Source organism: Bubalus bubalis, chromosome 2 (genome assembly GCF_019923935.1).
Source record: "Bubalus bubalis isolate 160015118507 breed Murrah chromosome 2, NDDB_SH_1, whole genome shotgun sequence".
Taxonomy (NCBI): domain Eukaryota; kingdom Metazoa; phylum Chordata; class Mammalia; order Artiodactyla; family Bovidae; genus Bubalus; species Bubalus bubalis.
The window spans coordinates 22,069,764-22,087,394 of record NC_059158.1 but is presented as its reverse complement, the minus strand read 5'-3'; the positions used below and the strand labels follow the sequence as shown (position 1 = coordinate 22,087,394).

The window sequence follows — 17,631 nt, the reverse complement described above, 5'->3', positions numbered from 1 at the left end:
TTCCTTATTCTGTTTACAAGTTGGTGATATATCATTTGTTGGTGCTGCACAGTTCAATGTACTCCTACAGATGAAAAATTGCTACTTCAGAATGTTATATATTGTTTTATTCTTTTCCCTAGTTTGGTCCAAGTAAAACTCTTTCTGTTTAAAAGCTAACAACCTCCACATGAGCTAGAAAACAAGATTTGGATGATAAGAATTGCACATAATGCTCATGTTGAGAAATGAAGTTATAGGTGATGTTTTTGATTTCATGTATTTTGTTCTGTTATATATTCTTAAACCTAACATTTCAAACTGTTAGTGTCACTACCTGTGACTAATTGTATGTATTATCAACAATCTTAGAAGAAGAAAACCTTAAATTTCCTCAAGAGTATATAGTTTATTGTGTCTTGAGGTTTAAATTATATCCAATAGAAATACATAGGGATTTTAGGATGAAGTTAAAGAAAATATAGTAGGATAAGTTTGCAATAAAATCAACTTCTCAAGTTAAATATATACTCCATATAGTGATATAATAGGCATCCCAGGTGGCTTAGTGGTAAAGAATCCACAGAGCTATAACAGGAGCCACAGGAAATGTGGGTTCGATCCCTGGATGAGGAAGTGGCAACCCACTCCAGTATTCTTGCTTTGATAATCCCATGGACACAGGAGCTACAGTCCATGGGATTGCAAAGAGTTGGACATGACTAAGCAATTGAGCACACAGTAATATAGTATATATACTATTATAGTCTGAGTTCATAAGTATTTTAAATGCTTCCCCAATATGCTGAAGCAGCATGTTTGTTAGCTTTTAAAATATTTAAAATATGAACAGATTAGGATTTTAGAGGAAGTATTTCTAATGAACTGAGTTTTTACATTTGCAATTGAAGGTTGAATGTTTGATTTGTTCTGTGCTTGTTTTTTTGTTTTGTTTTGTTTATAGCTTTTCAAAAATTCTTAATTTTCTCAACAGCTGGTAAAACACCGAGAAACAAAATATGTTATATATGCTGTAGAGACAGATGTACTCTTAGAATGCAATGATGGTTCACGCAATTAAAATGACTTACAGTTCACGAAACTAACTTTCCTTGTTTTCTGATACTGATTGTACTAATTCTCTTATGCTAATTCTTTTATCTAGGATCCACATTCCTCATTATTTGAGAAATAATATTTGACCTAACCTGTAGGCAATGCAGTCACAAAGAGTTGGACATGACTTAGCAACTGAGCATGGACACAGACAATGGCATGAAGACCTTGGCTGTTTCTGTGATCATTCCAGTCTTCCAGACCAGAAGTTCTTAGTTATCTCTTTACATTTCTAAACTTCCCTCACTTCTCTCTTTTCCCTGGCTCCTTTTATTCACCTATGAAGTCTCTAGTGTTGAACTTGTTTCAGGCGTTCCCTGGACCAGTATCCATCCCTCCCTGTGCCCTTGAAAAGTCCAATCTGAAAGAGATTTTTGGTTTTATGTTTGAGCAAGATGTAAGAAATTCAGTTTTATGATTGAGCAAGGTATAAGAAATACTGATTCAAATCCAATTAAATGGGCTTATTGGTTCTTGAAGGATAGTCCAGCATCCCTTTCAGCAGTTAGGACAGTGGACACTACATCAAGAAATGGTTAAATGGGATGTCCTTGGTGGTCCAGTGGTTGACTCTGCTTCCACTGCAGGGAGCATGGTTCTGTCCCTGGTCAGGGAACTAGGATCCTACATGCCTTGCTAAGTCGCTTCAGTCGTGTCCGACTCTGTGCAACCCCATAGACAGCAGGCTACCAGGCTCCCCCATCCCTGGGATTCTCCAGGCAAGAACACTGGAGTGGGTTGCCATTTCCTTCTCCAATGCATGAAAGTGAAAAGTCAAAGTGAAGTCGCTTAGTCGTGTCCAACTCTTAGCGACCCCATGGACTGCAGCCTACCAGGCTCCTCCGTCCATGGGATTTTCCAGGCAAGAGTACTGGAGTGGGGGTGCCATTGCCTTCTCCCTACATGCCTCAGGTGCAACCAAAAAAAAAAAAGAGGAAGAAATGGCTAAGTATCTTGCAACTAAAACCTACCTAGAGTTGTGGATAGAGCCCTGAAGATTCTCTTTCACTATAATTTTGAGTTGAAGGTCAGGACTCTAGGAGAATCAAGACTCTGTCCATATTTTTATATTTGGAAATTATTCCTATTTTCTGTATCTGACAATGCTTTCCTTTAAAAAAAGTAACTTCTAGTAGAAGATTTTTTAATATTTTCCTAGTAAGACAAAAGTTATTTCTGAGGAGATTCTAAATAAAAGTATACCTAAGGTCAAAATTTTACAAAATATGAAGATTTTCTGTTTTAGAATTTTTAAATATAAAATATATACCAACATATGTGGGTCATTGGTTAAATGTTGAGTTAATAATGGAGAGAAATGTAGATTCTTTGCAGAGGGAGATGGAGGATAGAGGAAAGTGTTTTTGGCAGAAGGACTAGGGTGGGGCAAGACCCCAATTTAAGACATGTTCAAGAGGCAAGGGGTTTCCAGTTTGTCTGGGTCACAGAGTTCCTGCAGGGAAGTGCAGGAGTGGGAGATTGTAGGTGGGGGCCAGATTGAGGGCCTTGAACACTTTTCTAATGCATTGAGTCTTTGTTTGATAGGCAGTGTAGAATCATCAAAGGAATAGTAGGAGCTTTTCAGTATATAGTCAGAGAACGCATACATGCATGCAAGTCACTTGAGTTGTGTCCAACTCTTTGCAACCCCATGAACCATAGTCCATCAGGCTCCTCTGTTCATGGGATTTTCTGGGCAAGAATACTGGTGTGGGTTGCCATTCTCTGATTCTCCTATTCCAAGAATAAAAAAATACTGAGATTTAAAAAGAAATTTTGGAGTTCAGCTCATTTCATACCTACTTGAGAAAAGTGAAACCCAAGTGGTTAGTTATGGTGATCTGTTTTTTAGCCATATTAAAAAAGTTTTTTAAAAAAAGTATGAACAAAGATCACTGTGAATTATATGTAGTTTCATGAACACTTAGACTTGGAGCCCTGAGACACATTTTCAGTTCAGTTCAGTTCAGTTCAGTCGCTCAGTCGTGTCCGACTCTTTGCGACCCCATGAATCGCAGCACGCTAGGCCTCCCTGTCCATCATCAACTCCCGGAGTTCACTCAGACTCATGTCCATCGAGTCAGTGATGCCATCCAGCCATCTCATCCTCTGTCGTCCCCTTTTCCTCCTGACACATTTTAGGCATCAGCAAAAAAACAGATGAAAAGAGGAAAAGGATGGCCAAAATGTGAGAATACAAAAAGGAATCAGAAGGCAAAATCAGACCCTAAAACTCTGGCCAACAATGGTGTCCAAAGAGAAAAAATAAAAAATAAAAAGATAGCTACAGAGACATCTCTACCAAGTGATGTTCTTCATCTTCACAGTAGGTATTAGCAATCCCTCCATCTCAGTTGTTTCAAGTGTCTTAGGTACTGGTGTCTCAAGCAGTGGTAATCTCTGCCTTTGGTTCTCATTTATTTTAATACTGTCCATGAAAAGGAGAACTGGGAGAAGAACACAGTCTGTAAATTACCCTGTGATGTTTTTAGGTCTCTGGACCCACATTCAGATTTCCATGCTAGCAACCTTAGCTCTATGATGAAGTCACTGTTTCTTGGTGTCTACCTGTGTTAGAATCACCTGGGCTGTTTGAAGTGCAGTTGCCCGGCCCCACCCCAGACGGACAAAATCAGTGGTTAGGTTACTCAGAGGGACTCAGTTATTCAAAGAATTAAAACAGTGGAGGGCAAGTCATCCTCTGCCCCTTTTGTTGCTGCTCTTTCCATAGATGGGTGTTGATTATTGCTTCTGACCCTGGGAACCGAGTGAAGGTAACTGTCAGTTGGTATCTTAAGAGACTCTTCTGGAGAGTGATCCTAAGGGCTGGAAGCTCAGAGGACCTGGTGCTAAGGGACCCTAGGGCTGTGCAACATCCGGTGAGAGTGGCCAGGTGTCCTCATTGGGGTAGAAAGATACAAGCCCAGATTGAGTGGCTCCTGGACACCAGAGGTTACAAACGAACCCTCGTCAACTTGCCTGCCTTAGCGATTAGGAGGAAACCTCTGAGCATGCACCTTGATAGCTCAGTTGGTAAAGAATCGGCCTGCAATGTGGGAGACGTGGGTTTGATCCCTGGGTTGGGAAGATCCCTTGTAGAAGGGAAGGGCTACCCACTCCAGTATTCTGGCCTGGAGAATTCCATGGACAGTCCATGGGGTCGCAAACAGTCGGACACGACTGATCGGCTTTCACTTACACTTTCTGAGCTCGCAAAGTTGGGTCAGTTGCCAGTTCAGTTCCGTTCAGTCGCTCAGTCTTGTCTGACTCTTTGCGACCCCATGAATCAAAGCACGCCAGGCCTCCCTGTCCATCACCAACTCCCGGAGTTCACTCAAACTCATGTCCATCAAGTCGGTGATGCCATCCAGCCATCTCATCCTCTGTTGTCCCCTTCTCCTCCTGCCCCCAATCCCTCCCAGCATCAGGGTCTTTTCCAGTGAGTCAACTCTTCGCATGAGGTGGCCAAAGTATTGGAGTTTCAGCTTCAGCATCAGTCCTTCCAATGAACACCCAGGACTGATCTCCTTTACGATGGACTGGTTGGATTTCCTTGCAGTCCAAGGGACTCTCAAGAATCTTCTCCAACACCACAGTTCAAAAGCATCAATTCTTTGGCGCTCAGCTTTCTTCACAGTCCAACTCTCACATCCATACATGACCACTGGAAAAACCATAGCCTTGACTGGACAGACCTTTGTTGGCAAAGTAATGTCTCTGCTTTTGAATATGCTATCTAGGTTGGTCATAACTTTCCTTCCAAGGAGTAAGTGTTTTTTAATTTCATGGCTGCAATCACCATCTGCAGTGATTTTGGAGCCCCAAAAAATAAAGTCTGACACTGTTTCCACTGTTTCCCCATCTATTTCCCATGAAGTGATGGGACCAGATGCCATGATCTTTGTTTTCTGAATGTTGAGCTTCAAGCCAACTTTTTCACTCTCTTCTTTCACTTTCATCAAGAGACTTTTTAGTTCCTCTTCACTTTCTGCCATAAGGGTGGTGTCATCTGCATATCTGAGGTTACTGATATTTCTCCCGGCAATCTTGATTCCAGCTTGTGCTTCTTCCAGCCGGGCGTTTCTCATGATGTACTCTGCATATAAGTTAAATAAGCAGGTTGACAATATACAGCCTTGATGTACTCCTTATCCTATTTGGAACCAGTCTGTTGTTCCATATCCAGTTCTAACTGTTGCTTCCTGATCTGCATATAGGTTTCTCAAGAGGCAGGTCAGGTGGTCTGATATTCCCATCTCTTTCAGAATTTTCCACAGTTTATTGTGATCCACACAGTCAAAGACTTTGGCATAGTCAATAAAGCAGAGATAGATGTTTTTCTGGAACTCTCTTGCTTTTTCCATGATCCAGCAGACATTGGCAATTTGATTTCTGGTTCCTCTGCCTTTTCTAAAACCAACTTGAACATCTGGAAGTTCACGGTTCATGTATTGCTGAAGCCTGGCTTGGAGAATTTTGAGCATTACTTTACTAGCGTGTGAGATGAGTGCAATTGTGTGGTAGTTTGAGCATTTTTTGACATTGCCTTTCTTTGGGATTGGAATGAAAACGGACCTTTTCCAGTCCTGTGGTCACTGCTGAATTTTCCAAATTTGCTGGCATATTGAGTGCAGCACTTTCACAGCATCATCTTTCAGGATTTGAAATAGCTCCACTGGAATTCCATCACCTCCACTAGCTTTGTTCGTAGTGATGCTTTCTAAGGCTCACTTGACTTCACATTCCAGGATGTCTGGCTCTAGGTGAGTAATCACACCATCGTGATTATCTTGGTCGTGAAGCTCTTTTTTGTACAGTTCTTCTGTGTATTCTTGCCACCTCTTCTTAATATCTTCTGCTTCTGTTATGTCCATACCATTTCTGTCCTTTATCGAGCCCATCTTTGCATGAACTTTTCCGTTGGTATCTCTAATTTTCTTGAAGACATCCCTACTCTTTCCCATTCTGTTGTTTTCCTCTATTTCTTTGCACTGATTGCTGAGGAAGGCTTTCTTAATCTCTCCTTGCTATTCTTTGGAACTCTGCATTCAGATGCTTATATCTTTCCTTTTCTCCTTTGCTTTTCACTTCTCTTCTTTTCACAGCTATTTGTAAGGCCTCCTCAGACAGCCATTTTGCTTTTTTGCATTTCTTTTCCATGGGGATGGTCTTGATACCTGTCTCCTGTACAATGTCATGAACCTCTGTCCATAGTTCATCAGGCACTTTGTCTATCAGATCTAGTCCCTTAAATCTATTTCTCACTTCCACTGTATAATCATAAGGGATTTAATTTAGGTCATACCTGAATGGTCTAATGGTTTTTCCCACTTTCTTCATTCAAGTCTGAATTTGGCAATAAGGAGTTTATGATCTGAGCCACAGTCAGCTCCCAGTCTTGTTTTTGCTGTTGTATAGAGCTTCTCCATCTTTGGCTGCAAAGAATATAATCAATCTGATTTCGGTGTTGACCATCTGGTGATGTCCATGTATAGAGTCTTCTCTTGTGTTGTTGAAAGAGGGTGTTTGTTATGACCAGTGCATTCTCTTGGCAAAACTCTTATTAGTCTTTGCCCTGCTTCATTCCATATTCCAAGGGCAAATTTGCCTGTTACTCCAGGTGTTTCTTGACTTCCTACTTTTGCATTCCAGTCCCCTATAATGAAAAGGACATCTTTTTTGGGTGTTAATTCTAAAAGGTCTTGTAGGTCCTCATAGAACAGTTCAACTTCAGCTTCTTCAGCATGACTGGTTGGGGCATAAACTTGGATTACCATGATATTGAATGGTTTGCCTTGGAAATGAACAGAGATCATTCTGTCGTTTCTCAGATTGCATCCAAGTACTTCATTTTGGACTCTTTTGTTGACCATGATGGCTACTCCATTTCTTCTAAGGGATTCCTGCCCACAGTAGTAGATATAATGGTCAAGGTCAGGAGGGGTGGCCGTGAGAAGATACCCCTCGTCCAAGGTAAGGAGAAGCGGCTGCACTTCCGTGAAGAGATACCCACGTCCAAGGTAAGAGAAACCCAAGTAAGGTGGTAGGTGTTGCGAGAGGCCATCAGAAAGCAGACACACTGAAACCATACTCACAGAAAACTAGCCAGTCTGATCACATGGAGCACAGCCTTGTCTCACTCAATGAAACTAAGCCATGCCATGTGGGGCCACCCAAGACGGACGGGTCACGGTGGAGAGGTTTGACAGAACGTGGTCCACTGGAGAAGGGAATGGCAAACCACTGTAGTATTCTTGCCTTGAGAACCCCATGAACAATATGCAAAGGCAAAATGATAGGATACTGAAAGGGGAACTCCTTGGGTTGCTAGGTGCCCAATATGCTACTAGAGATCAGTGGAGAAATAATTCCAGAAAGAATGAAGGGATGGAGCCAAAGCAAAAACAATACCCAGTTGTGGATGTGACTGATGATAGAAGCAAGGTCCGATGCTGTAAAGAGCAATATTGCATAGGAACCTGGAATGTCAGGTCCATGAATCAAGGCAAATTGGAAGTGGTCAAACAGGAGATGGCAAGAGTGAATGTCGACATTCTAGGAATCAGCGAACTAAGATGGACTAGAATGGGTGAATTTAACTCCGTTGCCAGACCAACCGCGAAAATGACAGGTCCTCTGAGTTTCCTAGAGAGGCGGCTGAAGAACCGACGGAGATGCCTTTGAGCGTTGTGACGTATTTCCAGTTCCTGGTGTGAGCTTTGGCTTAAATACCCCTTTCCTTGGTTGACTCAGGACTGTAACTGGGAGTAGGTGGAAACTTGGTTCATCCCGAGGCTGGATGCTCCATTTGTGGTTTAGTCGCCAAGTCGCGTCCGACTCTTTTTGAGACCCCATGGACTGCAGCCCGCCGGACTCCCCTGTCTGTGGGATTTCCCAGGCAAGAATACTGGAGTGGGTTGCCATTTACTTCTGCAGAGATCTTGGGGCTGGATTGGGGGTGTTGTCCTCTTTTCCTAGGCCTGGCTTGGGTTCCTCTTCCTTGCCTTACATAGATCCCTCAGGACCGGACTCTCTTCCATGTTGGAGCTTCTGTAGGTTTCGGCGATGCAGAGAGCTAAACACAAACAGGGTACAGGGCTGGGTCTGTGCGCACCATCTGGTTTTCGAAGGAGGTGCATTTACTAGCGGGGAAACTCCTCCAGTGTCCATCAGTTGATGGACCCTTAAGGCTAAAAGATGGTTTCTTATACCTTTCGTGAACTTAACTGAGCAGTTTCTCAGTTTTCATGAAAAGCTCTTATAGTAATGGTCATGATTACATATTTGTAGAGGTTTAGTTCTTAAAAAAATAAAAACTATAACGCGATCCTCACAGTTTTGCAAAGCAAAGGGAAGTGCTCGTTCCTTTCTGTGGCTAAGAAAACAGATTCAAAAGTGTGGCAGGGGAAGTAGAGGAGGGTGGCAGCTCATTACTGTCAGGTAAATGTAGAAGTCCAAGTTTCTGCTTGATTGCCGTTTAGGTTCTCCTTACTGTTGGGTAGGGGTAGAAATTCTGAGTTCCATGTGGTCACCACAGACACTGTGTGAGCGCTGATGAGTTATTGCTGAGAGATGGTAGAAGTCCAGACCTCACTGGCCCTTTTCTGACGTTGCCTTAGTGTCACCGTTCCCTACTTACCCTGCCACAGTAGTTTCAGAGAAAACCAGCTAAAACCTAAGGTTTAATTAAGATCCAGTTTCATAACACAGTACAAAATAGCAATAAAAAATCCGAAATACCAAGAACCAGGAAGATTGCAAATGGAATGAAAAGAGATGCCAACACCAAGCGAATAGAGGTTTTAGAATTAACAGAGGTTTTAGAATTAACAGAAATTTATAGCAATCATGATTAAAAAAAAAAAAAAGCTTTGATGAGGGACTTTCCTGGTGGTCCAGTGGCTAAGACTGCTGTCCTGATGCAGGGGGCTCCAGTTCAATATCTGGTAGGGGAATTAGATCTCACATATTGCAACTTAGGGGCTTCCCTGGTGGCTCAGAGGTTAAAGCATCCACCTGCAATGCTGGAGACCTGGGTTCGATCCCTGGGTCGGGAAGATTCCCTGGAGAAGGAAATGGCAACCCACTCCAGTAGTCTTGCCTGGAGAATCCCATGGACGGAGGAGCCTGGTGGACTATAGTCCATGGGGTTGCAAAGAGTTGGACATGACTGAGCGACTTCACGTCACTTCTGTTGCAACTAAAGATCCTGCATGCTGCAAGAAGATCAAAGATCTGGTGTACTGCAACTAAGACCTGGTGCAGCCACATAAACGTTTTTAAAAAAAAGCTTCAATGGGAAATTGTGAACATATATAAAAGAAGTGAAAATATAGAAAGAAACCCTCAGCAAGGAAATAGAAAGTCCTAGCAAGTAAATAGAAAATGTAGAAAAAAAATCAAGTGGAAATTTGAGAACTGAAAAATACAGTTATAATATTAAAAGCTCTGTGGGTGGCCTTAACAACAGGATGGAGGCTAGAGAAAATCTGAACTAGAAGACTAAACAACAGGAATAACCCAATTCTAACAACAGAGAAAATAAGCTGGAGATGGGGAAAAGGAGAAACAGAGGGTAGTAGGCTGAAAAAATAGTCACCCAAAGATACGTTCACTTCCTAATCACCAGAACCTATAAATATTATGTGGCAGAACAGTGAATATTATTTTATATGGCTAAATAAGTGATTAAGGATCTTGAGAAAAGGAGATTATCCTGAATTATCCAGAAGGGGTCCAGAATGCCATAATAAATATTTTTATGAGAGAGAGGCAGAGGGAAATTAGACACACAGAAAAAGGTGATGTAAAGATGGAGGTAGAGATTGGAGTGGTGTGACCTCGAGCCCCAGGGACACCAAGGGATGACCAGGAGTGGAAGAGACAAGAAATGGGGTCTCTACCTCAGAGTCTCTGGACAGAGCCTTGAGTGTAGACTTCTGGCCCCTAGAATTGTCAGAATAAATTTCTGTTGTTTTAAGCCACAAGTTTGTGGTAATTTGTTACAGAAGCCAAAGGAAACTAGTACAGTGATCCAAAGAACTTCAGGGACTTGTGCAACTGTAGAAAGATGTAATGATCATATCACTGAAGTCCCAAAGAGGATGGGGCTTAATAATTACTTAAAATAGTGGCTGAAAAGTCACCAATTTTGGCAAGTGAAGTAAACCTGCAGATTCAAGAAGCTGATCAAAATGGAAACAGGACAAACCCAAGGAAATCCTTTCAAAACAGCATCACAATTAAACTACCCAAACCCTAAGACAGCGAAAAGATTTTGAAAGCAGCCAGAGAAAAATGACATCTGTAGGAGGAAATTCAAATGACAGTGGATTTCTTATGAGTAATGAGGCCAGAAGAGACTGACATGGTATTTTTAAAGAGCTGAAAGAAAGAAACTATCAAGCCAGAATCCTGTACTTGGTGAAAACATCCCTCAGGAGTGAACAGAAAAATCAAGACGTCCTCAGATGAGTAAGATGTAGAATTTGTCACCAGGAAACCTACATTTAAAAAAAAATGGCAAAAGGACAATCTCTAAATAGAGAATAAGAAAGAATATGGGTAAATACAGCAAGCTTTCCTACTTCTCCTGATTTTTCTAAATTATGTTTAACTGTTGAAGCAAAAATTGTAATTTTGTCTGCTGTAGTGCTAAATATATTTAGAGGAAATATCTAATTAAGAGAATTATAAGTGGGAAGGGCAAGAGATGTAAAGGAAAGTAAGGTTTCTATACTTTACTCAAATTGGTAAAAAGATGATACCAATAGAACGTGATAAGCATGTATATATAACTGGAAACCTAGAGCAACTACTTAAAAAAAAAAAAGTGTACAAAAAGATTTACGAAAGATGGTAAAAGTGGAAGCAGTAACAGATTTTATTTTTCTGGGCTCCAAAATCACTACAGATGATTACTGCAGCCACAAAATTAAAAGATGCTTTCCCCTTGGAAGAAACGCTGACAAATCTATGCAGCATATTAAGAAGTAGAGACCTCACTTTGCCGACAAAGTTCCGTATGGTTAAAGCTTTGGTTTTTCCAGTAGTCATGCACAGATGTGAGAGTTGGACCATAAAGAAGGCTGAGTGCTGAAGAACTGATGCTTTTGAACTGTGGTGCTGGAGAAGACTCTTGAGAGTCCCTCGGACTGCAAGGAGATAAAACCAGTCAATTCTAAATAAAATTCACCCTTAGTATTCCTTGGAAGGACTGGTGCTGAAGCTCCAATACTTTTGCTACCTGATGTGAAGAGATGACTCACTGGAAAAGACCCTGATGCCGGGAAAGATTGAGGGCAGGAGGAGAAGGGAGCGACAGAGAATGAGATGGTTAGATAGCATCACAGACTCAATGGCCATGAGTCTGAGCAAACTCTGGGAGACAGTGGAGGACAGAGGAGCCTATTCGTGATGTCACAGAGTTGGACACTAGTTAGCAACTGAACAGCAACAAAATACTAAAAATAGATAAATCAAAATGCAATTAAAAAGGGAAAAATGACTTCTTCTTAAAGTAACCTACAAGAAGCCAAGAAAAAGAAAATAGAGAAATGTGGGAATTCCCTGACAGTTCAGTGGTTAGGACTCCGTGCTTTCACTGCAGAGAGCCTGCAGTGATCAAATCAGGTTTGATTTGGCAGACTAAGATCCTACAAGCTGCACAATTCTGTCAAAAAAGAAAACAAATGAAAAAATAAATATGAAATGGCAAAATTATAGAAGCAGAGAACAGAGTCCTGGTCGCCAGTCATTAATGAGAAGATGGGAATTAGGTGTGTTCATAAAAGGGATTAATGTAGTGATGGAAATGTTCTGTATCTTGACTGTAACAATGTAAATGCTCTGGTTGTGACTGTACTATAGTTCTGCAAGATACTGCTATTAGTAGAAACTTGGTAAAGAGTAAATGAGATCTCTGCATTCTTTGTTAAAACATATGAATCTACAATTTTTTTTTTTACTTGAAAGCAAATATTTATTAACTTTTTTCAAACAGTTCTTAACAGTTCAACATGTAAGGAAGAAAAAAAAAAGCCCAAAACATATGAATCTACAATTATATTAAAATAAAATTTAACTTTAAAAAACAAAATACAGGGCACTCGGAGGCGGCCACAGCGCAGATTCGACTTCACTCGCTCGCAGTTCGCTCCGCGCCCTCTGCAACCATGTCTGACAAACCCGATATGGCTGAGATTGAGAAGTTCGATAAGTCGAAATTGAAGAAAACGGAAACGCAAGAGAAAAATCCACTGCCTTCGAAAGAAACGATTGAACAGGAGAAGCAAGCAGGCGAGTCGTAATGAAGCGTGCGCCGCCAGTATGCACTGTACATTCCACAAGCATTGCCTTCTTATTTTACTTCTTTTAGCTGTTTAACTTTGTAAGATGCAAAGAGGTTGGATCGAGTTTAAATGACTGTGCTACCCCTTTTCACATCAAAGAATGGAGAACTACTGACAACGTAGGCCGCTCCTGCCTCTCCCATCTGCCTGTGTGGCTGGCAGGGAAGGAAAAGAACTTGCATGTTGGTGAAGGAGGAAGCTGGGTGGGACGACAGTGAAATCTAGAGTAAAAAGCTGGTGGTCCAAGGTGTTCTGCGGGCTGTAAAATGCAGTTTAATCAGAGTGCCATTTTTTTTTTGTTGTTCAAATGATTTTAATTATTGGAATGCACAATTTTTTAATATGCAAATAAAAAGTTTTAAAACCTGAAAAAAAATAAAAAAAAAATACAAGCATAGTGTTTTGTGAGTAGAGAAAGTAATATTGAATTCAAGTTTCAGTGTGCAGAAGTCAAGCTTTATTGGAACAAAAAAGTTAATTCTCAACTAAGAAAACCTATCTTGAGGTCAGTTGGATAGAATTAGATGAATTCTATCTGCAACCTGATTCCCTCTTGCCAGGTAACATAATAAATTCACAGGTTCTGGAGATTAGGTGAGGAGTAGACTTCTTGGTGAGGGTGGGGCAGGTGGTGTCATTATTCTACCTACCACCAGTGGTCTGCTGTCAGCACCCAACAGTCACTCTATAGCAGTACATCAAAATACTTCTCGTTCTTTTTATAGCTGCCTCGGTAGTTATGCCACAGTTTATTCAATCAGTCACTTACTGATGGACATTAGGTTTGTTTCCAGTCTTTTAGCTTGACTATCTAAATAAATAACCTTATGCATATGTATTTTGTAGATCTGTCATTATATCTTTCGGATGGATTTCTATTGCAGGGACAAAGAATAAACTTATGTAAGCAATTTTGCTACATTTTACTATTTTTCCAAATAGGGGCTGTACTATTTTGTGTTCCAATTAAGAGTGCATAAGAGCTCATCTTTCCTCATGAATAGAGTATATTGTCAAACTTCTGAATTTTTTCCAGTCTGATAAAATGACTAATGGTACTTGAGTGTAGATTTTAGTTTGTATGTTTATATTTGGAGTGAAGTTGAGCATCTTTACAGACATTTGAGCACTGCTACAATTTCTTATTCTGTCAACTCTTCATTTCCTTTGTCCATTTTCTCCATTGGGTTATTGGTTCTTTTCTTTTCTTTCTCTCTTTTATTTTTAAAAAATATTTTATTTATTTGACTGGGCCAGGTCTTAGTTGAGGGACGTGAGGTCTTTGATCTTTACTACAGCGTGTGAACTCTTAGTTGTGGCATGTGGGATCTAGTTCGATAACCAGGGATCAAACCCAGGCCCCCTGCATTGGGAGCTTGGTGTCTTAGCCACTGGACCACCAGGGAAGTCCTCAGTTATTTTCTTTTTAGGAAATATTTTAGGAACCCTTTATATATTGAGGATATTAGTCCTTTGTGATATGTTGCAAACATTTTTCCAGTGTATCATTTTTATTCTGACTTTTCTTTGTGGTATTTTTTGATAACCAATCCATTTTATTTTTAGGCAGATTTACTTATTATTATTTTTTTTTTTTACTGTTTTTGGAAATTGAGGCAAGGTTTCCTGTTCCCAGATGTTTGAATTATTACTCGTGTTCTTCTAATACATGTATAGGTATATTTTTTACATTTTTTTTGGATCCATTTGGAATTTATCCTGATTGTGATATGTGATGGGCGATATTAATGCAATTTTACTTTTGACCAAATGGCTATCAGTTGTCCTAATACAGCTTATCTACAAGCCCTTCATTTCCCCCATTGATTCGAGATGCCACCGTCATTTACTAAATATCCATATGTACCTCAGTCTAGTGTGTGGTGCATGCATACTTAGTCATGTCCAACTCTCTGTGACCCAATGGACTGTAACCAGCCAGTCTTCTCTGTCCATGAGATTCTCCAGGCAAGAATCCTGGGGTGTGGTCTATTTCTGTCTGTTCTTACACAGTATCACACTCAATTGTAGGGACTTTATAACTTGTGGTAATATCTGATAAGTATGTCCCTCAGTATTGTTCTTCAGAGGGTATCATGGCTATACTTATTTTCCCATTTGAACTTTATAATCAATTTGTCTAACTCTAGAACAGTATTTGTTGATACTTTTATTTTAGAAGATTGACTTCTTCGTTGAGTCTTTTGAACCAAGACTCTCAGCAGTCTTTTTAGCATGTGGCTTTCTATTTGGCTAACTATACATTTGGCCTTTCAGGAGGTTTTCCCCATACAGGTTTTGCAGTTTTTTCTTAAACTTGGTCCCACTTATTTTCTTTCTTTCTCTTGTTGTTGCTGCTGCTGTCGTTACTATTATAAATTAGGTATTCTCTTCCATTATATCTTGTAACTTTATCACTGGTTATTTGCACATAGGAAAGTACTGCTTTCAGTGTGTTAATTTTATATTTTTGCTGCTGCTGCTAAGTCGCTTCAGTCGTGTCCGAGTCTGTGTGACCCCATAGACGGCAGCCCACCAGGTTCCCCCGTCCCTGGGATTCTCCAGGCAAGAACACTGGAGTGGGTTGCTATTTCCTTCTCCAATGCATGAAAGTGAAAAGTGAAAGTGAAGTCGCTCAGTCGAGTCGGACTCTTTTTATTAAATTATCTTTTAGTTTTCCCATTGAACTCTATGGGTTTTCAGATGTATATCCATTATCATTAGCGCATAAAAGGGAACTGCAGAAGGTGAAAAAGTAAGCAGAAACTGCCAGGTTGACCCTTGAGAAGTGTGTAGAAGAGGTCCCCTCCTGAGTCTGGAAGACCTCAGGAGAAATCCCTTTGAGACATCTTTAGTATCAAGGGTGCTGAAACCCAAATAAACGTGAGTGGAAAAGCATAGGATTTACCTAGCTCAGATAGGCTTGCCATGCCTCGACCACCCATCAGCTGGGAGGAATGGGGATACTAGCAAGCGGAAGACTAGCAGAAGGCGAAAACTATCGTGAAACTGCGGGCCTGTGAATCCTCCGTAGTCACCTCTCGAGAGTGCACGGGAGAACTACCGAGTAGCGAGCTCACTCTTCCTAGAGTGGCGGCGGAAGTGACCAGATGTTCCGTACTCCTCGGCCGCTTCCGGCTTTTGTGGGTCGCTCTTGGTGGGTTCCGGTTCGGAAACCGTTCGAGACTTCACCCCCTTGAATCCGGGAGGGAAACTTCTGCTGGCCTCCTGGGGCTACGGTTGAGCGAGCTTTTGCTGCGGACGCGGCGGGTGGGCTGCTGGCCGTCCTCGGGCCAGGCTGGAGCGGGGCGTCCTCTGGTGCTAACTTGCCCAGGTGGGTCCGCGAGAAGCTACTTGAGGCAGAAGCTAGTCCCCAGCCCTCTGAGCGTGGGGTCACAGCCCGGAATGAGGGGGAGACCCGGCTGTGCGCCTCATACCTCCTAGGCTTGCCTCGCGCTGTGTACCCTTCTTGATTCTGCGCCACCTGACATTTCCGAATACTAGTCGGTCACAGGCGCTGACCCACGTCCTAGGGCCTCTTTTTCAAGCATCCCTTTATATTTAGAATTACAGATATTAGGGTAGAAGAGGGCCTGAAAAACCAGTGTCTCCAGCTTTTTCGCTTGATAAAGAATCAGGAGCAGAGAGATTAAGTCCCTGCAGAAATAAATTCATGTAACTGCAGCTTTTATGACAATGATTTCCCATTATGCATCATCTGAGTTTTTAAAGAATTTAAAAAGCAACTACTCAAGGATGTCTCAGCTTTTTATTATAATTTGTTTGCTCTAAATGTTTGTTTATTCCATTTAATTCTCCTTTTTTCTATTACTAAGTGGAAATATTTCCTTCTTAGTCTTACTTTTCTTGTCCTGAAAATCCTGAAACAACTTAGCACCTTTTACTTATTCTTTTTTTTTAATTAGTCTATTGAGTCTTTTTTATCAGAGCATTTCTCTGAGTATAGTAGATTACCCTGGAGGCAGCTTTCAAAGTGCATATTTAAATTCTTAGAATTTGCAATTTTTGTTTATGGTGTAGTTTGGGTTAATGATGATAGCTTCTCCCTCAGTTCCAGCCAGAAAGAAACGACACAGGAGATTTTGCTTGAAGCATTGATAAGCTTTTGTATAGCAATGATGGCATATACTTGGTCTATCCAGGCCAAGAAAGACCAGGAAGAACTTTTGGAAGTAAAGATAGAAGAAGAGGAGCTGGAGGAGGAGCATAAATATGCCACTACACAGGATCAGAACCTGCAAAAGAACAACACCCACAGCAGGGAGGTCTTCCGACGGTACTTCAGGCAGTTCTGCTACCAGGAAACATCTGGGCCCCGTGAGGCTTTGAGCCGACTCCGGGAACTTTGCCATCAGTGGCTGAAGCCAGAGACCCACACCAAAGAGCAGATTCTGGAACTGCTGGTGCTGGAGCAATTCCTGACCATCTTGCCTGAGGAGCTCCAAGCCTGGGTCCAGGAACAGCATCCAGAGAGTGGGGAAGAGGTGGTGACTGTGCTGGAGGATTTAGAGAGAGAGTTGGATGAGCCAGGATATCAGGTGAGAATACAGATGTGGTGTCTGAGAAGTGAATTATGGATTTCTAGGCCAGAATGATACTATTTCACAAAATGTATCCTTGACAAAATTGGTGCATCAGAAAGGGGCCTAAGTGTCACAGAACGTTGGTTAATGTAATCCTAACTTATTTATATCTTTTTTGTGGAAAGATTGTGTATTTTCTTTATTAAGCTGCAAAATTCTGTTTGGTGAAATGCTGCCCAGAAACAGACTTCTAGTACAGAGAAAATGTTAGATGATTAAAGGGTGGGCAGCAGCCTCTTGAAAGGGACATCTTTTCTGCACAACACAAGTAATTAAGAAATAAGGTTTTGCAGATATATCCTCTGCCTTGTCTCCATTAAAGGATTAAAAGATTGAGAAATCAAAGTCACCATCTCAGAGGAATGAGATGTAGGAGCAGAGTGGAAAGTTAGGGGGGAGGGGCATGGAGGGGACCCATGTTTCTTTGAGTGGTTGAAAGCCCAGTTGAGTTGAAAAGGTGAGATGTCAGTACAAGAGTTGAAAACAGAGATTGGAGGACCTTGAATATCAACCTCTGGAGTTTAGATTTCATTCTGTAGGACAGAAGCTCCTAATCTGTTCTCTCTGAGTCTAAGTAAGTT

At 41.3% G+C, this 17,631-nt stretch overlaps 2 protein-coding genes across 14 annotated transcripts in view; both read left to right on the top strand.

Moving 5' to 3' along the window:
• ZSCAN12 (zinc finger and SCAN domain containing 12) overlaps positions 1 to 17,631 on the top strand; it is an 80,175-nt gene that overhangs the window by 37,759 nt on the left and 24,785 nt on the right. For 3 of the 13 annotated variants that reach the window (XM_025295818.3, XM_025295807.3, XM_025295810.3), the window contains one exon: positions 16,519 to 16,705. The exons of 1 other annotated variant lie outside the window; for it this stretch is intronic. Coding sequence is in view for 4 of the 12 variants with exons in the window: in XM_044928254.2 (XP_044784189.2) it covers positions 16,583 to 17,005 (423 nt within the window). In the remaining 8 variants the exon portion in view is untranslated. Of the gene's footprint in view, positions 1 to 3,237; positions 4,450 to 6,926; positions 6,976 to 15,052; positions 15,781 to 16,518; positions 17,006 to 17,631 lie in introns of those variants that run through there. 9 more of the 13 variants (XR_006544672.2, XR_006544671.2, XR_003112368.3 and 6 more) reach the window with 8 other exon arrangements.
• Positions 12,183 to 12,544, top strand: LOC102413106 (thymosin beta-4). Its single transcript, XM_044928301.2, has one exon. The coding sequence runs from the start codon at positions 12,270 to 12,272 to the stop codon at positions 12,402 to 12,404; it is 135 nt and encodes a 44-aa protein (XP_044784236.2). The 5' UTR covers positions 12,183 to 12,269; the 3' UTR covers positions 12,405 to 12,544.

Coding starts and splice junctions, on each gene's coding strand:
- LOC102413106 (XM_044928301.2), top strand. CDS start 12,270: ATGTCTGACAAACCCGATATGGCTGAGATTGAGAAGTTCGATAAGTCG.